This window comes from Zalophus californianus, chromosome 7 (assembly GCF_009762305.2).
Source record: "Zalophus californianus isolate mZalCal1 chromosome 7, mZalCal1.pri.v2, whole genome shotgun sequence".
Classification (NCBI taxonomy): domain Eukaryota; kingdom Metazoa; phylum Chordata; class Mammalia; order Carnivora; family Otariidae; genus Zalophus; species Zalophus californianus.
This window is the reverse complement of record NC_045601.1, coordinates 23468863-23495141: the sequence shown is the minus strand read 5'-3', so window position 1 is coordinate 23495141 and position 26279 is coordinate 23468863. Positions and strand designations below refer to the sequence as shown.

At 38.2% G+C, this 26279-nt stretch overlaps 1 protein-coding gene across 5 annotated transcripts in view; it reads left to right on the top strand.

The window, feature by feature from the left end:
* Positions 1 to 657: 657 nt before the first annotated feature.
* ADGRG6 (adhesion G protein-coupled receptor G6) overlaps positions 658 to 26279 on the top strand; it is a 135869-nt gene continuing 110247 nt past the window's right edge. For 4 of the 5 annotated variants that reach the window (XM_027602630.1, XM_027602629.1, XM_027602633.1 and 1 more), the window contains exons 1-2: positions 658 to 1200; positions 8773 to 8873. In XM_027602630.1, the coding sequence (XP_027458431.1) occupies positions 1199 to 1200; positions 8773 to 8873 (103 nt within the window). In that variant the 5' untranslated portion in view covers positions 658 to 1198. The remainder of the gene's footprint in view (positions 1201 to 8772; positions 8874 to 26279) is intronic. The other variant, XM_027602632.1, reaches the window with a different exon arrangement.

The window sequence follows — 26279 nt, the reverse complement described above, 5'->3', positions numbered from 1 at the left end:
CCTCCTCTTATGTCTGGTCTTCATCCTCCGTGGAGGAGGGTGTGGTGGGAGACCATCCCCTTTCCCCGCAGAGACCACGAGATGAGGCGATGGTACGGGACTCTCCCTTCACTCCCTTCACTCCGATTTTTAGAAGGAAAAAGAGCAAGAGAACGAAGAAAGACAGAGGAGAGAGGTGAAAGAAAACAGAAGAAAAGGAAGAGAGCAGGGAAGGCAAAGGGACGGAAAAGAACAAGAAAAGTAAAGCAAAGCGGCAGCCCGGGAGCTTGGTGGAGGGGTCCCGTGCGGGGTCCTGGGTGGGTAAGAGCGCAGAATCCCAGCAGACGGGGAGGAGATGCCCACATCGCCGCCCGCATTCCGAGCGTCTCCGTTCTTGCGCGGAGAATTCTCCTGAATTCAGGACTCACGGCTTTCTGGTGACCTCGGGTCCGCCCCGTCCCCTCCCCCCGCTGGGAGCCGAGCGAGGCCCAGCGCCAATCGCCCATCCCGACCCGGCTGCCCGTTGGGGGAGCGCCTCTCCTGCCTCGCAGTCTGACTTCTCCCTTTCTGCCCCGGGGCAGGCGATCCTGGGTGGGGCAGCCGCGCTTTGGGGACGGCCCCCGCAGCGGAGCGTCGAGACTGGGGCCGCCCCAGGGCCGCGTGGGGCCCGGTCAGACGCCGCGCACCGCCTGGGCAGCCGCACCTGAGCCCCCAGCTCGGGCCGAGGGGACGGACGCTGGGAGCTGCTGCAGCCAGCGGGCGGGCGGGCGGAACGAGAGCCACAAAAGGGGTGACCACGTGCCGCCTCCCGCGGGCGGGGGCTAGGACTTGCCGGGTCAGACCCCTCCACCCCTTCCCGGCCAAGATCACCTCGAGCACCCAGCACCAGCTCAGAGGCAGACCCAACTTCTCGCCCTAACTTTTCTTTAACTTGCCTGTAAGGGGGAACCTGCCGCCCCGCCCGCCCTCTAGCCGCGACGATCCGCACTTGAACTCCGCCGCGCGGGCCTTCCACCTTGCGCCGCCCCGAGCGCGGGCGTGGAGTGGCTGCCGGGAAACCCCGATGAACTCTCCAGAAAAAGCGTGAAGGAGGGTCCGGCCGCCGCGCTCGGCTCGGGCGCCCGGGGTCTCCACTGGGGAACTCGGAGCAGCAGAACCAGGGAAAGACTGTGGACCATGACCGTGCGGCCCCTGGGGACCTCAGCGCAGTGATGCCAACATGTAAGTCTCACCTTTCAGCTGAGAATTCCTTCACACCTTTACCCGTATCTACCCCTCCCACCCCCACCTCAACTAAATGATTTTGTAAGGACTACATTGACAGAATAAACCGGTTTGTCTTCAGTTTGGCTCCTGAGGCACTGAGGAGTGAGCTGGTATTGCCAGGCGGAGCTGTGACATGTGTGTGCGGCTTGCTTTTTTTTTTTTTTTTTTTTTTTCCCAGGGAGAGGTAAACCTCACATTTGGGCGGTGTAAAGCATAATAAAAAGGGCAGGGCTTCAAGAATGGGGAAAACGTGTTTTCGAGTCAAATTAAACAAGGAGTAACAGGCGCGGCTCCTCTATCCAGGGGCCTTGCCCTGCCAAGAAAGAGGGATCCTGGATCAACACCTGGGGGCTTGGAAAGGTACTGGTATACCGAGAAAATGTTGACTTTACACATTATCACCCTTGACTGTAGAAGTTATTCTTGGATATTTGGGTTATTTGAATTGTTAAAAAAAAAAACGCGCAGAAAAGTTTCTTGGTTGTATTTTGTAGATTAAAAAGTAAAGAAGGGATATGCCATTTTACGGGATGGGACCTGGGACGCGACCTGCCTTGAATTATAAGTGGGGGACATAGAGCTATGAATGGTCAGAGAAACCTAAAAGGTTTTGATTTTATGGAGTTACCATCGAAGTGGTGAGGTTCCTCAGAGCGACCCGCGAAAGGGCCACCCAGCAGGGCCTGGGCCTTCCAGAATGCAAAAAGGAAGATTGCTCTAAAAAGGGCCTATTTTTGTGGCCAATTCAGAAGAAGTTGCTTTTTCTTGTAATATGTAATTTTCCCTCTGATGTTTTACTTAATCTTGAGCAGGTACCCTGACAGAGATTTTACTCCCTTCCACTAATATACAAGTGTTTCTAGAAATTGATATTCACCCTCCCTTCCCCAGCTACTGGATCCTTAAGTATTTCCATTAAAATTTCCTCTTTCAGCTTAATACCTGGGAAAAGACATGCGCCTTAGGCCCTGTCTTTCCCTTCCTCGCAGCTTCTCCTCCTCTCTCCAGTCAGCACACAGTTTTAAAACAGGAAAAGAGTAGTGCCCACAAGCCTAGCCCTGTACCCCTCTGTTCCCAGTGGTGAGCAGTATAATTAGAAAACAACTAGTATTTTTATTAAAACTGCGTGTGAAGTAATTCCACACCTGTGACTTTTAAGGTTTCATTTATGCCAGTGGAATCAGCAAGGTATAACCTGAAGTAATTTATCTTGGGATACAGCCAACAGTCCCACATAAGACTGGTTCTCACCTACAGGCGACACATTTTGAATGAATGTGAATTTGTTTTAAACTTCAGTTTTTCCTAAAAATATAGTAAGGTTTTTAACAGCAGATATTTGTGTAGCTTCCTTTCAGCTTTCCTAGGTAATTTAGATCTCATGGAAAATGAAAAAAAGTGTGAATACCGATTTTTAAAATAAAACGTGAAACTGATCAACAGGTAATGTACAGAATTCCTCATTATGCAGTTAAGTTATATAGCCCATTTGAATTGCACATGACTAAAACTTCTTTTGTCATACAGAGTAAAAATATGAATATTTAATCACATAAAATACAGAGTTTAGTACCCTGATTTGAGTTTCTTTATTGAGCTTTTTTGACTGAAAGCTTTTCCATTTCTTGCCAGATTATAACTGTTTCTCTCTCCATTTTGCTGTTTATAACTCATAACGGAATGGTTTAAGATGATCAGATTCTTTTTAGATATTAGTGTGTTAGAAAATATGGAAATAATACCAGCCTTTCCAAAGTGAATATTCTTACTATCTTGTTGAAAAATGTTAAAATGGGGAACACAAACTCTATTATCTTTTAAGTTTTAATTTTAATGGGTTTGAGGTCACAAACTATTTTCTGCCTACTCTTTGTGAAGAAAGTATTAATATATTGTGACATTCAGGTTATGAAATTACAGATTTTATAAATATATTTGGAGTTGTAATGACTACATATTTTTCATATCCTAAGAAATTTAATAGATTTAGCAAGACTTGTGTTAACTGGTCTCAAACTGCATGAAGCTCCTGTTCGTTCCATTTATGGCTTATATAAATTACATGACATTGTGCTTTTCCACTGTGAATGGTGAATGAGGCTATTGTCTCTTGGCTTATGGGAAATATTAGAAGCTTGTAGTTTTACTGCCTAACTGGACGCGTCACTCTGATTTCTGGAAATAATGATTTGAAAGAGAATCAGTTTATACATTAAAAATAAACTGACAACCACTTCCTTAAACTTGACCATTTTTCTAACTGCCCATCTCTTACAGAGTTTACATTTCTGATGGGATGATTAAAAGTTTCTAGAGACAATTTAGACTTTAGACTAAATAGAGTAAGACTTTGTTCGATGTGTGTGGCATGCTTGGGCAAAAAACCCCCGTATCTTTCCATTTTGTTTCTGATTGGATGCCATTATTATATTATCTACATTGGATGGCATTAGATGCATACTGGGTGACTGGGGCGATAACATTTAAAGGACTTTTCAGTGATAACTAAAAATGCCAATAAAACTTGAACGTGGCTACCTGAGTATCATCTTACTTTCCCTTATAAGCATTACTCAGGATGGAATTATTTGGAATGCCCTAAGGAAAACTTCAAGATTACTGTGTTTAAAACATTTTTAGCACACATGACAAAGGCTGAACATATTTTGTATAGGATTGGTAACAAGAATTCACAAATCAGTAAGAAAAATATTTCTATTATAATAAACTACAAAACTGACTTGAACATGCCAATCCAAATAAAGGAAAATCAAATGAGATGCTACTTCTATCAAACTGGTGATGATGAAACAGTAATAGTGATGGGAGTATCATGACATAAACATTGATACACTTCAGTGTAAATGTGGATGGCTGTGTTGAAATTTATTTAGAAATAATTTTAAACCTACAGAAAAGTTGCAAGAATAATACAAACACCTGTTTATCCTTTATACAGAATCACTTAATGTAAATGTTTACCCCAGTTCTGTTATTTTCCATCCTTTCTTCTTCCCTCCACCCCCTACTCTCTGTAAACGCACACACACAGTATTTTCTGAATCACCTGAATGTTAAGTTATATACATCAGGGTTTCAGGCTTTACTTTTTTAACTGAAAATTTTATTGAGAAGTTTATAGATTTACATGCAGTTGGAAGAAATAGTAGAGATTCAATGCACCCTTTACCCAGTTTCTCCCAGTGGTAACATTTTGCAAACCTGTAGCACAATACCACAACCAGGATATTGATACAGTACTCTTTTTCAGATGTGTTTCTCAGGGTTGCCTTTTAATTTCACCTGTGGTACAAGTCATGATACAAGGGATTTTTCTGCTCAAATAAGGGTCAAGATCTGTGCAGATTTGAAGAATAAATTCTTCTACCTATTTGAAGTGGGGGTGAACCCAACTTAATAAAAGAACTTGAATTGAGTAATAGAATAGCACTTTCTCTTTTTATTCATTGCTTTGGCTCGGAACATGATCTTTAACCAAAAGGAGAAATACAATTATGAGCAGACTTGAATAAACCAAATTACTTTCTCTTCACTCTAGAAGAATTAAAGTACTCTGTGCTACTCCTCATGCCCCTTTGTGATAAGATTTGACATGGAAATACAGTTGGGAGATGGGGAGTGAATGTAATTCTGACCATTGCGGGTAAAAGAATTAGTGCCATGTCAATTTCTCCACTGATTTCAAAATGTCTTCACTAATTTCTCTTTAAATTTGACTTTTAAGGGACCCCGCAGGACTAAAGAGGTGCAAGATGGTAGGTTTTCTAAATTACAGATTATTTTAGTGATGTGTTTGGATTCAGTTGCATTTACAAGGGGTCATTCTGGCGTTAAAACAATTCCTATAGAACGGTTAAGTTCTAGAGTTCCTGAAATAGGATTCAAGCATATTGTGTTTTGTAGCCTATGCCATTTGAAAAGGGGAGCAAGTTTGCAGTTAGAGGTAGGTGACTTGGAAGCCAGGTGACCCAGTGGGTGTTTTGGCACTGCCACCACGGATTACGTGATCTTGGGCAAGTAGTTTAGCTTTGTAACATTTTTGCCTGTGCAGTGATTGGTTTTATTGCATAATTTTTAGATTCTGTTCAGGTGATAGAAGTCTATGTATGACTCTTTTAGTTAAAAAAAAAAAAAACAAAACATTCTTGCTCTCTTCAGAACTTTGAGGCTACAACTTAAGTGATAGAAGATTGCATTATGTTTTTTTATGGTTCCCATTTAGAACCTTAGTAACCCTGTTCAGGATTTTCCGTTCTTGTGAGAAAGTTGTTTGAATCTCAGGGATGTGTCTTTGCTAAGTGATCCCCTGAGAAGACACACAGTGCTTTCCTTCCTCTGTTCTATTCTTAATTTGTTTCTGTTCTTCAGTAAACAGTCAACTGGTTGAAAGTTGACTTGTCATGGGGTTTAAGTTTGGTTCCAAGTGCTTGCCCTGTCCTGGGTTCCTTTTCAATACGAAGTGATGGAGTCTTGAGACCCAGAATGCACGAAGCGCTCCATCATCATTTGCAACTCTTGTCTGAAAGGATTGCAGGCAGCTTTTGTAAAACAGCTTCAGGATTGAGTCTGGAATCCCTAACTGTCAGAACCTGTTGTAGCAAAAGAAAGTTGTGTGATGAAATAAATAGAATTGAATGTTGCCAAGCTAACAAACATGATTCCTTGAGGATTGTTGAGAGAGCACATAAATCTAAGAGGGGACCATTATTTACATATAGATAAAGGAAAACTGTCATGTGCCACAAAGATTGAGAAGCTGGGAGTTGTCTTGGGCTGACACTCCTGACTGTTAATGGTACAACAGGCAGCCAGTTTTGATGCTCTGCTCCTTTATTTCCCTGGTCCTCAGCTTCCTTTTCTGTGATATAGGGTTAGACTTCATCTTTGGTCTTCCCAGCTCTAAATTTCTTTGAATATATAATTGTGTGTTTTTTTTTTTTAGAAGCATACTCATTCATCCATGGCATGAATTGGAAACACCACATTCATCCAACATCAATGGGAAATGTACCCATTCTTCCAAATGAGTGAACTTTCCATGTAACAGAAGTCTATCGTCTACCCCCCCCTTTTTTTAAGATTTTATTTATTTATTTGAGAGAGAGTAAGAGCAGGAGCAGGGGGAGGAGCAGAGGGAGAGGAAGAAGCAGGCTCCCATCTGAGCAGAGAGCCTGATGTGGGGCTCCATCCCAGACCCTGGGATCATGATCTGAGCCAAAAGCAGATGCTTAACCAACTGAACCACCCAGGTACCCCTATGGTCTACCATTTTTAAAGCCCTTACCAAGTGCCATGCAGTATTATCTCTATCTTTTTGATGGATGATATCCTATTTACAGAAGAGGAAATAGTCCAGAGTTTTAAGGACTTGCTTCTAAAGTCACACAATAAATAGAGGCACCAGGTTGTAATTCTGCTATTCCAGAGTTCACATCCATTATTATTATATTATGATGATGATGTACTGTGGCATATTGCTTCTCGTAAGTAGTAACGTTGCTTTAAATTTCAACTGTTTTGGATGGATGTATTTTAAAACATGCCCTCCATACAGAAAATTACTCGTCAGATCTTAAGCTTTGCTCACTTTAGAATTTCCATTAGGAGCTGTGTGATGCTAGAACTTCTAGTTGGATGAATATAAAAACATGGCATGGATATCAGACATTACTCAAAATTTCTGTATTCATGGCAGACATGAATAATCCATTCCATTTCTGTTCCCAGGTGATCCAGAAGTAGTCACGAAGTCAATTGATTGGTGTTGGTTTATGACATCCTATTGTCCGTTTTTGTTTAAGCCTTTTCTTTTGATTTTAGTATGGACAGAATAACCATACTTCTATTAGAATGCCCAGGATGGTAGTAATAGCTAATGTTTGTTGAGTGCTGAGTGTCAGGCACTGTCCTTAAAAGACATGATCTGATTTAGTCATCTAGCAACTCTATGGTTTAGGTTCTACTGCCCTTTCTATTTGACAGGTGAGAAATAGGAGGTGCAAGGTGGTCAAGTAAATTTCCCAAGGGTTGCATAGCTTACAAGTAGCAAACCCTGGTCTGTCTGACTCTAGAGCTTGTTCTCTTTGCTGCTTAGGTGGTCTCTAACAGTAAAGGATGGATTGGAAATAAAGGCTTGAGGCAAGTGGAGGAATCATTTGATGTCTATTTTTGCTGACTTGAGTATTCCCTCTCCTACTTTTCTGGTTTTGTGTTTGGTATTACATATTTACTCCAGATAAGCAAACTTCAGGCATTACACAGAAGGTATTACTGTGATCCTACAGTATCTTATTGGTTGTTTCTCTTTTTAGAAATAAAAAGACACTAAATTATCACCTGGAACCATGGTAACTCCCTTTGGAGATTTTAAGATCTGGAGATTTCTTACTGCTACTTAACCATCTTCCTGCCTGATGGCTGTCATGCTCACCGATCCACTTATGGCCCTTATGGTGACCGACATTTATACTTGCTGCCCTGTTCACAGGCTTGCCTCTTCTGATGGGGTTAAGTTAATGCAAGATATCATACCACTGTTGGATGCCAAGATAATATGGATGTTCCTATCTAAATTATTATTAGGTACAATTTTGAGTTTAAAGATGAGACTACTGTATAGACAAATAATTGAGAATTTTCAAAGCATCGACCCTCCCTCTAATGTCATTTACTAGTTCTATAATACTTGGTGTTTGCTAGTCATTTAAAAACATTGATAACTATTGTTATACATAAAGACGTTATTCTTTTTGAATGTTAGTACTTCATTGCTTTAGGGGAAAGAAGACAATTGGACAATTTATTTTTATTTTAAATATTTCCATTTGTAAAGCAGCAGATGTTATAAAATGACAGCATTTCCTTGAAGTCTAAATTTTTGGAAGATTATCAGGCGCCTGGGTGGCTCAGTTGGTTAAGCGACTGCCTTCGGCCCAGGTCGTGATCCTGGAGTCCCGGGGTCGAGTCCCACATAGGGCTCTCCTGCTCGGCGGGGAGTCTGCTTCTCCTTCTGACCCTACCCCCCCCATGCTCTCTTTCTCTCTCATTCTCTCTCTCTCACATAAATAAATAAATAAAATTCTTTTAAAAAATAAATTTTGGAAGATTATAGGAGAGGTTGATATAAAATCCTCTTGCCACCCAGATGGGCATGTGACTGGTAATGCTGAAGGCTGAAACTGAAATTGCTTTATTTTTTAATAAATGAACTTGAATTATCTGAATGTTTCCCCATCTTCATTGGGAAATCACCTGTTATGTATATTCGCTGATAAGGAAGGTGCCACCAAATGGCAAATGACATGCATGGATTTTTTTTTCTTTTGCCTCATTAGCCTAAAAGAGGTGATTTGGTTTATCACCGTTAAAGTTCCTTCTTTATTTGGAAGCAGGATTGAAAACGATTTCTGTTTTCCAATCTCTGCTGAAAACCTACACTTGGATTATGATTGTCCTAATGCCTTGCTGAATACTGAGTGTCCTGATGGTTGCTTTCTTCCATTGCAGGATGTTTCATTCAAATCAAATGTGGAACTGTCATTGGAAATGGAAGCCAAGTTCTCTTTTGTTCTTACTTGCTTTATGTATTGTGTATGTTCCTTTTTCAGGTAAGTAAGAAACTTTCTCTTTTAAACCCTGAATTGAATAGTGATCACGTTGCCTTCAGTAAAACTGTGCTACTGATTTAAGTCAACTTTATTACTTGTCTTTTTCTTTTTCTGTTACTGTTCTTACATGTTTTTACTGTCCATGGCCTTTCTGACTTCTGTGTGAACACTCTTACTTTGATCATTGTTCTGTTTTCGAATGAGTGTATTTCTTTAATCTTTGCTGCATTTCTATTAGTTTTATTTATTTATCTAGCTCATATTGAATGATGAGATAGCTACATGTCTGACATTAAAAATGTGCTAGCTCTTTCTTCGGCTATTGAATAAATATACAATACTCAATTCTTTCTCTTTTCAAGTTTTCATATAGTTATTTATGGAAAGTATAGACTTCGTGTATTTATCCAAGTATAGACTTGTGTGTATTTATCCTGATTTTCTTACCATTGCAGTATGAGACAGGAAATTTGAAATTTAAGTTTTTAGACGATGAAGTCTATTTAGTTGGATTAAAATGACATGAAAAATTTAATTTTAATTATAGCATTTTTGGAATAAAAATATCAGATCTTTGTAATTACAATTTTTTTCTGAACTTTGAAACCAGATCCGTTTAGCTGTTGTTGCAAGCTAAATTTTCTATAAACTGTTAATGATATGAATGTGCCAATCAACCTGAGGAATGTGAATGATATTTAAAAGTAAACTGTTTCTCCATTATCTGATTTTGTGCCTGAGCAAACTGCATTTCTTAAGTCCATTTTGTTTTACTCTTTTTTTTTTTAATTGCTGTATTCATTCAGTATACTATATTTGTTTTTAGAATAAAATTGTTACTCATGTAGTCTTATGTATTTATTACTTTGGGTTTAATCAAGATTTTATGCATTCCATATTTCTAATATATCTGTATGTTAAAAATAATACATTTAACGAATCATGAAAATAGATTATCTGCTAAAATTGTTTATTCATAGATTAAGAAATTCGACTCGTATTTAATATATAAATATGATTTTCCAAGCCAGCAGGTATTTTAAGAGTTTCAGCTATTGGAAAATTCCTGGCACTTGCTTCATGGCTTCAAAACAAAACTGATCTTTGAAGTTTTTCTGTGTATTTGTTTCAATTTCATGACAAAGCCACTCTTTCTCTTACTTTCATTGTCAAAAAGAGGAAAGAAACTTGTGAAGAGAACTGAAAATTCAATATACATTGGATTTACTTGGTTACAGTATTGGACTTTTTCTTTGAAAAGTGACCCTCCAAGAACCAATTACATGATATAAACTAAATTACGAGATTAAAATTTTAGTCGAGGTCTATTTACTTTCACTTTTGTTAGGTCATGGCCTTTGTCAATTTTCAAGGCTTTTTCAGACCTTAAGCTGAGACTTTTTATTTTTGATGTTAATATTTTAATTGACATATGCACGTTCATTATTTAATCACTTGAATCAATGAAATGAAACACATGTTCTCAGACTAATTAAAAGGAGTCAGCTGGCTAGGACTAGGGTGGGGCCAGGGAAGCCCCTAGGTTGCAGAATTTAAGGAGGGGACTCACTCTCAAAGTCATGGGAATCAAAGTCCTTAAGTTTGTTTTTAAGTTACTGTCTCACATAAGAAATCTTTTTAAAAAAATTCCTCCCATTACCCAGTACTTTATGTGCATCCTGTAAGGCTTTGTGACAGATAGTAACCTGTGTTTACACATGAACCCAGAACACTTTGTATCTATATATCTGTAATCATGACTCACTCAGAATGCTGCCACTTCACCCATGAGTATCTAAACTCAAAAAAATGCTTTGGGGATTATTATTGGTATTTTAATATAAATTTTTTGCCTTACAACTCAGTATAAGATTCCCTAAAATAATGCATATCAAAACTTCAGACACATCTAATGTTCAAAGTCCTGTCTTTACAACATAGTGTAATTTTGATTAACTGTATTTTTGAAGAACATTTGGTGCTTAACTGTGATGTTGTATCTCAGTGTATGCACTCTCTGATGTTTTCACTTCTCTGGATGACCTCTATGTGATCTTATGGAGTCCAGTGGCTTTCAGTGGCATCTTGATGCCAATGTCTCCTAAATCTCTACTGTCAGCCCTGGCCCCTTCCTTGACTCTGGAGTCACGTCTGGAGTTGCTTATCTTCATCCATACTTGGATATGTAATGGGCCTCATACTTCACAGGTGGGAGCAAGACTCTTGACTCCTACCTCCTGTCCCCAGATCGACTTCACTTTCTACCTGTACAATCCATCCTACTATATCCTGCTGTTCTCTCCCACCTTGCTATTTCCTAGATAGGTTGGCCCATCTGTTTCTTGACCATGCCTCCCTTATTCCCTCTTCTTCTTAAACTGCACGCACCTGGCTCTTTCTTGACACTATGCTCTTAATTATTACCACCGCAGATAAGCCTTCCTGTCCCCTAATTCAAAGGTGCCCCTTAGCCACCCTCTTACCATGTTACCCTTTACTGATAATCTTTATAAATTTTGGTTGCTCCCTTGGTTTTTAATGTTTTGGTAATTTGGCTGTGATAGCTAGGGTAGAGGGTTGACAAAACCTCTTTTTTGATGGTTATGATTGAACTTAGGTGAGATGATTAAAAATTAGAATCCTGTAGTTTGATTTGGGTAACATCATTTAATTCAAATAATGGAATTGCAAGGTTAAGTCTTCTAGTAGGTAAGTTAACAACTATAGTCTCATGGGGCATTTACAAGGCAAATAGTATAAAGGTCTGTGCCCTTCAGGATTTAAAAAAGGAATGTAGAAAAAGCTCATTGTCCCTTGACAAGTGATGAACATAACTTCTAATAGGAACTACAACAAAACAGCAGCTGAATATTTAAACTAGTCCCACAGAAGTGGAGATTAAAACAATAAAACATGATATTTTAAATCCACTTGCTTGACAATATTTAGAAACATTGATAATATCCATATCCAGGATTCTCGAAGTTGTTGAGGACAGGTCACACACTAATACTCTTGGCTCTGTCTCTTGGGAGAGTAAGTAGGCAACATTTTTAAAAATTAAGAATTTGTATTTTCTTTGATATATCACCTATCCTACAGAAATAAATAATATATAGAGAAATATGTATAGTATGTTAACTCTAACATTATAGTAACAAACATTCAGCAAAGACTTTAATTTTTCTTCAACAGGGAAATGGCTATATAAGTTATTTTATGTTAACACAATGAAATACTATGCAGTCATTCAAAACAATGTGGTCAAACTGTGTATGTTGGCTTTGAAAGATGTCAGTGATAATAATGTTAAGTTAAAAAGCAAATTGCCGAACAATATCAGATCTGTAATAGGTTGTGTTACAAAACTGGAATGTGTGATGTATATATGTGTTTAAGATTATATAAAAATCATGGTAAAACATGGAGTGATACACATCAGGCTTTAAAACGGGTCATCCTCAAGAGCATAGGTATGAGAAGGGGGAAGGCAATGGAAGTTTATACGGCTCTGAATTATTTACCTTGTTACAATGAACATATATTACTTTAGTATTTTGAAAAAACAAAAGAAAACCTGATCATTTTTTTTTTTAACGTCACCTTAAAAAAACTGCCAGGGAGACTCTTGAAGTACATGAATGTTCTAATTTTCTGTTAGACATGCAACCATTACCTTGGCTCTTCCTTTACTTGATAAGAATCTGTTAAAGGTGTTTCAAAAAATAACCTCTTTTTATGTAGCATGACACTCCATGGCTCTGAAGATGAATGATGGTATCTCAAGCAGACTGAACGTTACCGCTTCAAGTAGAATGGGAAACAAACAGCCAGGAGCCAATGAATTCCTAAGCAACCCCGAGCCTGTTTCCATACAGATAGCCTTAGTCATGAGCACTGAGGGAGGAGCCTCCCTTCTCTCCTGAAAAATAGATGATATCAGCAGATTATTTAAAAAAGCTCAGTGTTGTTCTGATATCTATGATACATCAATCACAAAAGGGGAAATGTTTTTGAAAGTACAATCTGGCCCGAATTGTGTACTTTCTAGCCCAGAGCACAGCACAGTTCTAGAAGGCAGGTAGGTAATTGGGCAAAAGCAATCCTGTACTTTCTGTTTGTTTGTTTATTTTTCTCATGATCAAAGAATGAGCAGTTATTCTATAGCATCAATTACATTGCAATCAATATTTATGTGTTAGGCATATCACCTTATGCATATTTTTATATTTGATTAAAAATACATAGAAAAATAATCTTTTTACAAGTCTGCCAAGTTTTTTTGGCCATTTCAGTATTAATGTGTCTGAAAGGTAAAAAAACAAGGTTCTAATTGTGCCAACTTTTTTTTTTTTTTTTTAGTTCCAGTCTACTTAACATACAGTGTTATATTAATTTCAAGCATACAATATAGTGATTCGGCACTTCCATACGTCACCCAGTGCTCATCAGGACAAGTGCCCTCCTTAATCCCCATCACCCATTTCACCTGTCCCCCCACCCGCCTCCCCTCTGGTACCATTAGTTCTCAGTAGTTAAGAGTCTTTTCATTGGCCTCTCTCTCTCTCTCTCTCTTTTTTCCTTGCTCGTTTGTTTTGTTTCTTAAATTCCATGTATGAGTGAAATCATATGGTATTTGTCTTTCTCTGACTTATTTCACTTAGCATTATGCTCTCTAGCTCTATCCATGTTGTTGCAAATGGCAAGATTTCATTCCTTTTTATGGCTGAATATTATTCTATTGTATGTATATACATACCACATCTTATGCACACCATATGTCATACCATATCACGTGTATACATACCACATCTTTATCTTCTTTATCCATCCATCTATCAGTAGACACTTGGGCTGCTTCTAAAATTTGACTATTGTAAATAATGTTGCTATAAATCACTCATCATCAAGGAAATGCAAATCAAAACTGCAACGAGATATCACCTAACACCTGTCAGAATGGCTAAAATCAAAGACACAAGAAACAATAATTGTTGGAGAGCATGCGGAGAAAGGGGAACCCTCACACACTGTTGGTGGGAATGCAAGCTGGTGCAGCCACTGTGGAAAACGGTATGGAGGTTCCTCAAAAAGTTGAAAATAGAGCTACCCTACGACCCAGCAGACTGTTCTTATCAAGTGAAAAAATAGCCAGAATAATGATCAAGCAACTAACAGAAAATTACATAGTAACAAAGTTTGTCTTTCAGTAAGGGTCAAAATGCTCCAAATTACTATCTGCAGCCATCAGCTAAAAGGCTCTTTTGTTATTCTACACTTGAGATTAGAGGAGTCAATGTGATTAAATAAACAAACCCCGGAAATATGTACACAAAAATTTCCTTAGAGCATCTTCCCAGATAATTTCCTTTGTGTACTTTTGAGATGGTCTGAATTTGATGTAGGTAACTATGAAATCCTACATTGGGGTCGAAACGTCAATCACATAAATGTGGAAAGAGAATGACTTGTCACCACAGTGACAATTTCAAGTGACTGAGCAGTGTGACGGGGCCACTAACGAAGCTGGCCCCACTTAGCTTTAGGAAGAGAGGGTTGTCAGCAGAACCTTGCTCTTGCCTCCTGGTCAGGTCACATTGTCTGCAGGCACGGTTGTCATCCGTTAGAGAGAACTCGTGATTGTAGCAGCAGAGGGCAGATGTGCTTGGTGATGGGTCTCGAGCGCTCTGAGGAATGTTCCGGGGCATCTGGGTCTCTGCTGTGCTGTGAGAAGCCTCTGCGGGAGTGGGCTGCCACGGTAGACTCACCGCCTTCATCAGACACAACATGGTTGCTTTTGTGTAGCAATTCTTTTTTTTTTTTTTAAGTAAAAATCCTGCTGAATAAGAAAAAATTAGAGAAATGGCACATTTACTTTGGAGCAATGAAGTCAGTGGGAATAAGATAGTGGCCTTCAGATATTTGAAGAGTGGTCATTTGAGAGTGATAACAGACTTATTCTAAATTCTCTCAGAGCAGAGATAAGATGATTGAGTTGGTGCTCTAAGTACCAGATGACTCTTCTAGTAATTGGTTGCCAAGAAGTAAAACCAGCTGTCCTTTAAATTCCTCATCCCTGGGAATCAGGACATGAAGAAGGAATCTTAATGTTGAAGAAGAATTTGTACTAAAGACCTTGAAGTTCTTCTCAATTTAGAACTTAAAGAGTAAGAGAGAGAGAGAGAGAGAGAGAGAGAGAGAGAGAGTGTGTGTGTGTGTGTGTGTGTGTGTGTGTGTGTGTGTGTGTGTGTTGTATAGGCTAGTTTTTTGAGGTACACAGAGTTTTACTTCAAAAGTTTCTTCTGTGTGCATTTCCTTTCAGTGTAGCAGGTAATTTTTATATTGAACTGGAGATTGGGCAGGTAACTTTGTTTGATAGGAGAGACCTGAGGGTACTCTAGACTTTGGCAGATATATTTTCCTCCACGTTCAAATGAATACTTCTTAAGGAGTTTTCATTTTATTTCAGCAAGCAGAGTATGTGCTTTTTGGCACCATTCTTACTACGACTGCAGTATCATAGGATTCCGTAAGTCAAGAATGTGGAAAAGAACAAAATGGAAATGAACCAGAGAGAGAGAGAAAGAGAGAGAGAGAGAAACTTATTCCAGATTTTAAAAAGTAAATATATTTTGCAGGGCGTGGCAGCAAAGGAGAGAAGTATGGAGGTTAGATGAGAAAATATATTCTCCCCACAATGAGTGTAAAGTTACAATATTATAAACATCCTTTCCCTTCCGCTGCACTAAGGCAGTAAAACACCTGAAAAGAAAACAATGTCTTTCAGATAAACCTTTCTAACCTTATAAAACAAAACAAAACAAACAAACAAAAACCTCTCAGAGAGACATAAAGTAGTCTTGGTTTACAGTCATTCCTAAATCAGCTTCATCTTAAACTTGTGATTGAGAAAGGATACACTGTTTTAAAAAAAATTACAAAGTTTTCTTTCCTACATCAACTCTTATGCATCAAAAAAGATGTCTTTCTCCAACATAATCTGCCTCCTGCCTGGTGCTCCTGGTTTAGATAAAGAAAAGCGAGAAAGTGTTCGTTCACACTAGAGCTCAGGGGATAGATTGTGTCAACTCAATTAAAAATCAGATTTTTTTTCTTCTCTTTAATTATGAAATTACACTAATCACTGTTATTAGTCAGGGCAAAGCTACACTGCTCATGCTCTTTGCAAATCTCCGAACAAAAAGATCTTCTTAGATTTCCTTCCCTGGTCAAAACTTTAAAGAGTGTTGTCAAAGTGAAATTACAGAGCTGAAAAAAAGAAAATCGTCTGAATGGGAATATTAATCTCTGCTTTTAAACACTTCCACAGTTCTTTCCTTCCTTTATTTTACTTTTTGATTTAGGTATGTATCATTAATACTGGCCCCTATTAAGTATATGTAACAGTTTTGCTGGATTACTGGCTTTATTGAAGAGAATTTTAAGGCACAGGATGAGAGTTTTCTGCTCCTAGTGATTTCAGTGGCCTCAGTAATGATGCTATGGGGGGAAAAAGCAAGACTTTTAAAGATATTTTGCCTGGGTGTTAGGTGTTTCAGAAAGAATGAACTCTGAGTATGCACACTAGGGCACTGTGGAATGTGGCCTCCATCAGTTCCTGAATGTTCTTAATCAGACTGTGTGCACCAGTTGTCTCCTAGCTGGCTCATCACAGGTCAATATTAGCTTTTTACCTGGACTGCCAATCTCATCTCTCTTGAGATTTGTAAACTGAAAATCTGTTACCTGTAGGAAGCTCATGATCGCAGCATTTCTATTCCAGTACTGATGAAATACTAGCAAGGTTCGTGGTTTTTCTCTTGGAACCTTTGCTCATTTGACATAGAACTTTTTCATTCCAGTTGAGTTGTTTTGATGCTTTTGTTGGTGTTTGGTTAGGACTCTCATGACTTACCATCTGACTTGCTTGCATGTCTCTCACATATATATTAGAGAGGTCTGCCCCTTTTAGTAACTACTCCAGAAGAAAGTCCTCTCTGAATTTTCAAACATTTCTTGTGTTGAAGGGGGTGTCTGTTTATAAATATGCTATGATCTTGTGGCCCCAAAAGAGATTTTCAGTAAATGTGTAGTGAATGAATCAAACTGCTTTTCCAAGATGCCCTTCTGTGCCTTTGATTTCCCTTAGCAGGGTGAGTCTAGCTGTTTTAAGATCAGAGACTTGCCCCTCCCCCTAATATTATTAAAGTATGTAAGACACTTGTGAGAACATTATGGTATTTAAATACCATACACAGAACATAGAGTTAATATTGCTTCTTTTAGATGCATTTAAAAGCTGAGGGCTATGTCATAATAATATCACAATAATATTTAAGTGTTGTGTGGGTATGTGTATCAGATACACATTAGAGCAAAATCGTGGTCCTTAACGTTAGGTATTTTTGACATTGTTGATGAGGAGGCTGACATGAGACAAATAGGAAGCTTTGTAATATGTGGTCTAATAGAATTGCAAAGGTGATATCAAGGGATAGCAGAGGAGAGCTCAGATAAGTTTTCATGGAGGAAGTAATGTTAAAACTGTGTCATCGGGGTGCCTGGATGGCTCAGTCGGTAAAGCGCCTGCCTTCGGCTCAGGTCATGATCCCAGGGTCCTAGAATCAAGCCCTGCACTGGGCTCCCTCATCAGCGGAGAGCCTGCTTCTCCTTCTCCCTCTGCTGCTCCACCTGCTTATGCTCTTTCTCTCTCCCTCTCTGTCAGATAAATACATAAAATCTTTTAAAAAAAAACCTATGTCTTCTATCGGGTGCTGAACAAAATATTTACAAAATGGTATGGCTTCCTCACTGACCATTTGAAGAGGTTTCCCTGCAATCAGATTGTATGGCTCTCTGTAAAAGCTGAGGCAGTCATGGGACAGGTTTCTACCCATCAGTTATCCCCTCTGATGGGAACAAGAAAGCAGGAAAATGGAAGATGGATTTGACAATCGAGAAGGACAGTGTTGGGGGAGAAAGGGCCAAAGGCAAACCCATGGATGCCTTGAAAATGACTGTGGAAGGATAAATAATTCTTGTTACTAGAATAGAGGTCTCCACAGAAGAGAGGAAGGACTGAAGTTAGATCAGTGAGTGGGAGGCCAGACCGTGAAGGATATCACTTGGGGGGGTTGTACTGACAGAGCTGAGGACTTCCAGCCCAGGAGGGGAGAGACATGTGTCACCACCGGCTACCATCAGGAGGGTCTGTGCAATCAGAAAAGCATGCTGAAGGGAACAGAGGTTGAGAACTTCCGTAGGGTTGTAGTTAGGTAACTCCATGACAGAACTGTTTTTTGTGTATTGAATGCATAGTTTATGCTTTTTCTCTATTGTATCATTTTGCTCCAGAAATGGCAGCCTCACTTTGCTCACCAATGGTGAAGAGCATCCATGTACATATCAAGAAGCTGGAGATACTAATAGAATTCCAGGCACCCTTGATGCCTTCTCTTTCTTGCTCAAACCCATATTTAATTGTGACCAAGCATTGCTGGATCTATATTAGAAATGTTGCCGGGTGCCTGGGTGGCTCAGTTGGTTGGGCGACTGCCTTCGGCTCAGGTCATGATCCTGGAGTCCCGGGATCGAGTCCTACATCGGGCTCCCTGCTAGCAGGGAGTCTGCGTCTCCCTCTGACCTTCTTCCTTCTCATGCTCTCTCTCTTCCATTCTCTCTCTCTCTCAATAAATAAATAAAAAAAAAAAATCTTACCTCCAAGGCACTCATCTCCACCAGGTGTGTTAAACGAGCTCCTAAGTCATCTCCCTGCATCCAGTGTTTCTGTTAAACTACACTTGGAATCATGCCGTCGCCCTGTTAAGTTGCCTTGAAGATTCTCATTGCCTATGGGATAGAGTCCAGTCCTTGATTTATGTAATTTCATGGCTCCCTAGCTTTGTTATGCCCTATCAAGTGCCTGCCAAATAGTAGGGCCTCAATTAAATATTGAATGAGTGCCCCAGGCAAGGAATTTATATATTTTTGTGAAGCAAAATTAGGATTTAGCCATGGATATTATAAATACCTGTTGTATATGTATTATAAATATCCATTATATAATATATATCATAAATATTCAGTTATGTTATTATAGATGCTATGTTAAGTTTTAGAAACTAATGGTCAACACTTCTGTCTTTGTGGAAGACCAACTCTTTGAGATAGGAAATTTCATAAAACTTTACAAGAATTATTTGTGCCCAAAAAAGAAAGTAGTCGCTCTACATGTGTACAATAACCAGGATAGTTTATTTATTTACACTTGCTTCAAGGACTGAGCTTCTTGTGGAAATACATCCTTTTTTTAGTACCAAACTAATCTCATCACTATTAAAATGTACACTTATACTCTTTTTAAAAATTCCTACTTTTATTGAAAATGGAAAAAACGTGATTATTGTCTTAAAATTCTTTTAGCTGTTCTCCTCTTTCCCCTTTGTTAGTCTTTTCCACAGCTATCCTCACCATCACCTGTATCTTAAACTTTTATCTTGCTTTATGCCGTCCCCAGGTTAGCTCACAAAGATATTCATGTCTTGTCTTTTTAGAACAAAATTTTCCCACCTCCCCTCAAGACTTTTTTTCTTTTAGGCAGTCATTTTTATTTGTTATTCCTCTCATTTCTGAATGTCTTGAAAGAGTAGTCTACATTTGGATCTGTTACTTCCTCGCCCTTAAAAAAATAGGTAATTCTGTTTTGGAGATGCAGTGACAAGTGTGTGTGTGTGTGTGTGTGTGTGTGTAAACAATTATGTTATGGTTTTCTAAAGCCCTAAAGATCTCCTGAGTAGTCTGATGTTTTCCGAAGGTTTTTTATTTTTAAGAATTTTTTAAAGTAGATGGAACATATTTGCTATAATAATGTTTGCTCTTAAAGGAATAAGGAAACCCTTCCTTCATAGAAAGTCTGTTTTAGGATGAAATTGTGTCACAAAATTGAATGACTAATGATTTAGAATTTAGTATATTTGCATTTAACTTTTACAAAATACCTTTTTGTGTGCAGTATTTCATATTCTTCAAATTGTTCCTTTAGGTGCCTCTGACTTCCTGTCAGCTTATATTCTCTTTTTTTCTCATTTAAATCAAATTTATATCCTGATTTGCCTAGTTGGTTCTGTTTTCCATTCCTGTTTCTTTCCTGTTCAATATTCTATCATATCTTAACATTTTCTGGTATTAGGATATTAAACAGTTATTAGAATATTTATTTTAAAGTGTTTGGTTCAAGTGAAACTAAAAAAAAAAAAGTGTCTTTAATATTTGTCCCATATGTGTGCCTGGCTTCACTTTACAATGAAGTGAATTTTTTGTTGTAATTATATTTGAAAGCATTTTGAACTGGGAAGTTTTGGTTAATTTACATTTAAAGCTCCCATTTGTGGGAAGCAGAGATACATAAGATATAAAAATTTAGTGCTGAAAATCACACCTTACTCTTTTGGTGAGAAAAAAATAGAGTTCATTAGGCTTTGTTAAAATAGGTTGGAAGTCTTTTAGCTCTTAGGGCAGAATATATAAACTAATCTGATTTTGTTATTCAGAAAGAAGCAGAAAATTAGATTTGAAATCTAGTAATAAAATTGAACAGGTGTAATTTTGCTTTCGTTATTATTAAAGGAGGACTTGTCATTTTTTCAAAAGTAAGACCATACTACCTTCTTAGTGTTTTAATTTTAGTAATTGTAATCAGAAATAAAATCAGAAAACATGTAGTGGGCTATTTCAGGTTAAAAATTCTAGTGAATCCTGTATTGTTTGAGAGTAAAAATGTGCCTTTGAGAAACATATTTAAAAAAAAATTTAAACCTATGTTGGATTTTATTTAAACTTGAACTTCACATACCAGGACATCAAGTTATTTTTAAAATGTATCTAAACTAGTGATGATAATGAAAAAGTTGGTGTGATATCAGTGGCACTTGATTAATCAGTAACATGAGTTAAATCCTGACTCTGAAATTAAATTTTGCAAAGATGTTCATTTGCAGTCAGAGATAATAGTTTCAATGTATGCTAGGGCTTTGTTATAATCACTAAATATTAAACATAACCTAAATATCCAACAATAGGGGATATTTTGATAAATTCTGGTATATTTACATGATGAAATGGTACACATATTTCTAACTTTATTTTTTCAAATGTTTAGAGAAATGGGGGAATCAAGATTCAAGTGTAATTGAAAAGGGCAGGACATCAAACTGACTAGTATGATTTTTTTTTTTAAACAATGGTCTGAGTTAAAAAAATAGGGATAGAAATATAGCATGATAGCAAACTCTGTTCTTGAGATTCAGGTGTTTCCTTTTTCATCATATCTTTATGTTTCTAGCAATAACATGCATTGGTTTCATAATATAAAATGAATGCATACTCACTGGTTTTATAGTTTTATGTATGAATATGTATATTGTTTTATGTATGGATATGATTATAAGACATCTTGATTTTATATTGGGTATGTACAATGTATACATACAATGCTCATTTGTGATATGTATATAGAGTTCCCTAATCTAATTCAAGTGGTTAATGTTTTTGCCTAAGAAGACTGGTTTCAATAATGGTAATCTCATCCTGAAAGCTGGAGACACCACTTCATCTCCACTAGCTTAGCTAGAATTAAAAAGTGGTGGTGAAGATGTGGAACAGTTGGAACTTTCACCCATTGTTGGAGCAAGTGTAAAATTGTACATCCACTTTGCACAGCTGTTTGGTAGTTTCTTTAAAAGGTTGTATATACACACATCTACACTGTGATTTGATAATTTTATTATTGGCTATTTATCCAAAAGAAATTAAGACATTTGTTCACAAAACTTCCATAACTACTTCATAATACCATTATTCATAATAGCCCCAAACTGGGAAAAACTCAAATGTCCATTAACATGTAAATGGATCAACAGATTTTTGTGTATTCATCAAATGGAACAGTACTCTTCGAAAAAGAAATCAACTAGCGATACATGCAACAGCATGAATGGGGATCTGTAAGACGTGTTGAGCAAGGAAGGGACATAGAGTATATTCTCTGTGATTTTACTTATATGGAGTTCTAGGATGGACCCAACTAATCCATACTGATAAAAATCAAACAGTTGGTGCCTCCAGGGAGCAACTGCCTGGAAGGAGACACAGGAAGATACACTGGGTTGATGGAATTGTTCCAAAGTTTGGTTGGGATATGGTTATATAGGGGAGTACATCTATCAAAACTCACTGAACAGCACCCTTGAAATCTGTGCATTTTATTGCATTGTCAATTATACCTCCAGAAAAAGAAATCTCTGCTGATTGGAAAAAATACTGGTTAATAATTCTGAGGCACAACAGATGGAATTCCGGTGACCTCAGAACTCTCAGGATTTTACTAGCTGTATCAAGAATTAAATAATAACGTTTTAAAAAACAACTTCTTTATTAGTATTTGCTGTGCTTTTTTTTTTTTTTTTTGCCAGCAGGAAAAAGAATATTCAGTATTACTATGTATGGATTATTGTGGTTGTTCAGATATTTTCAGTACTTAAGAATATTCTTTTGTGTGTGGGAGAAGAAATTTCTACAAAGGATATAAACTTCACCAAGCTCAAGTGTAAGCTTGCATTTCATCCTTCTTTAGTCCCTACACACACTCTGAAGTTCAAATTATTACACCTCTGCCTGACAGCAGCCTTCCAGTAAAATGAATGCAATGATCAGCCTATCACTTTTTCCTATTTGCTATTCTTCATACATTAATTGGATTTTGCTTTTTAGCTAAAGCCTTGTGGTAGATTTATTATAGTTTTGGCTTATTACCTTTATTTTTAATTTTTATTTTTTTAAAAGATTTTTATTTATTCATTTGACAGAGAGAGACACAGCGAGAGAGGGAACACAAGCAGGGGGAGTGGGAGAGGGGGAAGCACGCTTCCCGCAGAGCAGGGAGCCCGATGCAGGGCTCCATCCTAGGGTCCTGGGATCATGACCTGAGCTAAAGGCAGAGGCTTAATGCCTGAGCCACCCAGGCGCCCCTTGGCTTATTACCTTTAATAAAAATTAAAGATAAGAAAGGGAAACTAACTCCCATTGGCTTGTTGTAAGCATATTTTTCTTCTGTTTAATTTGTTCTCTCTTAACTGAGCTGTTCATTAACTGTAAAGTTATTTGTGCTCATTTCAAAAATTCATGGATCTTGTGAAAAACTTCACAAATCTTTTTGTAAATTTGATTGCTCAGCAAATCTAAAGCATGAACCAGAAAGTAAATTTCAATCTAACACTTCAAAATTCCGACCTAGAGTGGAGTCAGCACCTGGTGAGTGGTTTCTGAGGGGTTATTTGTTCTGCCCTGGTTACTTGACTTGAGAGGTTTACGTGGGTAAATAGTGGGTTGAAAGCATCGGTCAAGACAGTCTCATTTCTGGAGAAGCACCTGCTATGACTATATCCCTGTATAAAGGTCACTATTTGCCAATGAAGGGTCTAATGAGAATGTGGCCATTGATTGAAGCAAAATAATGGGACCTGTTATCATCAACTGTTAATATTAAGATCCCAGATGATACAGAGATTATACACAAACATCTCATGAATGTGAGGCTGTATCCTTATTGGGTGGATAATTTGAGGAAGCACTATGTGTAATTCAGGAAATCTAAAGGGGGAATAGTCATTGAATTTCACACTTTAATAAATATTACAAAAAGGTAAAGCTCAACTTTTACATCTTAAATTCTGGTCTCATGTCTGAGTTTCATACAAGTTTAAAATTAAGCTGATTTGGCAGATATTTTGCTATGGCGGGCCTGTACTAATAGTTATAGTATCATTGGTGGGGCCATTGACTAGGACATTTTATTTTCTTAAAAATCTTCATATATTGGGGCTCCTGGGTGACTCAGTTAGTTAAGCATCCTACTCTTGATTTCGGCTCGGGTCATGATGTCAGGGTGGTGAGATCATGGCTCTGTGCTGGGTGTGGAGCCTGCTTAAGATTCTCCCTCTCCCTCTCTCCCTTTGCCTTCCCCCTCTACTTGCTTGCTCTCTCTCTCAAAAAAAAACATCCTCATACATTATTAAGGTACTGGGGGTACCTTGAAACCAAGCTTATAACATGGTAGAGTAGCGGAAATGTTACAGATATTCTCTCTTGTGAAGCCACCACCCTCTGTTTGTGTTCCAGTTACCTGTGCAGTGGCTTGGAAAGGACTCTCAGATATGTGGGGCTCACCTAGTGTGTTTCTTTTCTCTCAAGATCAGAGAGCTTTGTTCTGTCAGTTTTCCAGTGTCTGAAAGCAATTGCTTCATGTATTTCATCCACTTCTATTTTTGCTTATGCTGGGAGAGGAATCCAATACTTGTGACGTCATCACGGCTGGAGCCCGGAGTCCCTACCATTTAATTTGCACTTAACGTAAGCTTACATTTATTTGCCATTCATTTCATATAGCACTAAGGCCTTTGAGGATAGATCTGAATTGGAGCTCAGTGTTGTCCCTCTTGCATAAATCATGCCCATAATGTGCCAGTGATCTTTAATTTTGATTCCTTTACAGTGGAGAGAGATTGCTTAGGAAGTGTTCTGAACGCAAAATCTTTCAGTTTTCCCACCAGTCATTAAAGATCATTTTACCCATATCTAACTGAATGGCTATTTCATTTACCTTTATAAAAAAACTTTCCAAACCATTCAACTAAGTTTTCATGGACTCATATATCCTTTGACTTTCATACTTTTATTGGTTCGTGTAAAACATAATACATTTTGTAACCATGATATGAAGTACAACCAGCAAAAAATAGTCTGAGGACAAACATAATCAATAAGCACAACTCACCTAGTGGGAAGCAGCTGAATTCCAGCCTCCCAGGACTAATAGCTTTGACTGACAATTCAGCTTGTTGTATCTTTCTTCAGTCTAAGCTGCTTTTTCCTGGTCTCAGTGTCTTACTAATACCATTATTTTTCTTCCTTCTAGAATCAAACTTTCAGAGGTATCTTTGTCTCCTTTCTAGCAACACTTCTCAGATATCTAATCCATTGCTAAATCTGGGAATCTCTTGTTTTTGAATGCTCTTTGTTTTAATGCAGACCCTTATTGCTTCTTGCCTCAACTTTTGTAATAATAGAAAAAATTGATGCTGTCCCCTGTCTTCCTCTGCCATCTAGTAGTAAACCGTTTTCATATAAACATTTAGTAAAGTGTAATTTGCTCGGGAACTTTGAAGGGCTTTTAGTTGTGGAATTAAATGCTGCCTTGAGGGACTGTCAGTCAAGGTCCTTCACCGTGGAGCCTCAACTGGTATTTTCTAAGCTATTTCTGAGTCTCCTTATTCATAATCTAAGAAAAAAAAAAACAAATTGAAAAACCTATTTTTCTCTTGCATTCCATGTACTTCCCTGCCTTCGAGTCTTTCTTCATACCTCGTCCTCAACCTAAAACTCATTTCCCCTTTGCTGCCTAATAAAGTTCTTCCCCATCTCAAGACCCATGGTAAATGCCCTCTTGATGTCGGAAGCATTTGAAAGAAGGCTGGTAAGATGTGTAGTTTCTTTTCCTTAATTTTCATGTCTGTGTATACCCATGTAACCACATATTGGATCCCATTTTAAAGGTTGAATTGGAGCAGGAAAATATTTTTTAAATCTCCAGTTTTTCTCCATCTCTCCGTTGGAATTCTGTAACAGTTTGTACTTTAGGTTTTGTTGCCATATTGTGTCTTATGATTGTTAGTGTTCATATTTTTTTTCTTATTGATTAGGAGTGCCTAAAGCACACTATTTAAAGGGAGACATTTGAGATTAGGGTAACCCGCCCACTCTACAGGTTTGACAGGAAAGGCATAGAAGCCATGTTGTGAAAAAGTAGGCCAAGGCACGAGCATGCCTTTCAGTTGTCATCCTGGAGCAGGTTGGCTTGAATTAATCAGAGTGCTGCAGACCCTGGTGGCCCTTTCTGCATTTCATTCATTTTGACTTTGTTGATGTATAGGCAAAATGACAAAATACCTCCCAAGAAGTTGGTACATAAAAACCGTTAGGTCTTTACAAAACAGTGTGTCTAAAGGCCAATATCATGAGGTTCATCTCTTCCTGTCTTTTTTTGACTGACCCATCCCTGTGATAGGCCATGCTCCTAGCACATCCTTCCGCTGTAATCCGCGTTCCTCCCCCTTTCCACAGGAGAGGTATGAGAGCTTGTACCCAGCTCTCCTTTCATATTCTTTACACCTCCCATGAGGCTCACAGCTTCTCAGGTTGAAGTTCCAGGGTATTAAATGGGTTTGGAATTCTGGGCTGCTATTAATTTTGTTTTAGCTGTGTTATGATTTGTCCTGGGATTTTAACAGAATTTTATAATGTTATTTCCATGAGAAAAAGAACTTTGAGATCAAAACAACCAACTAGGAGCTT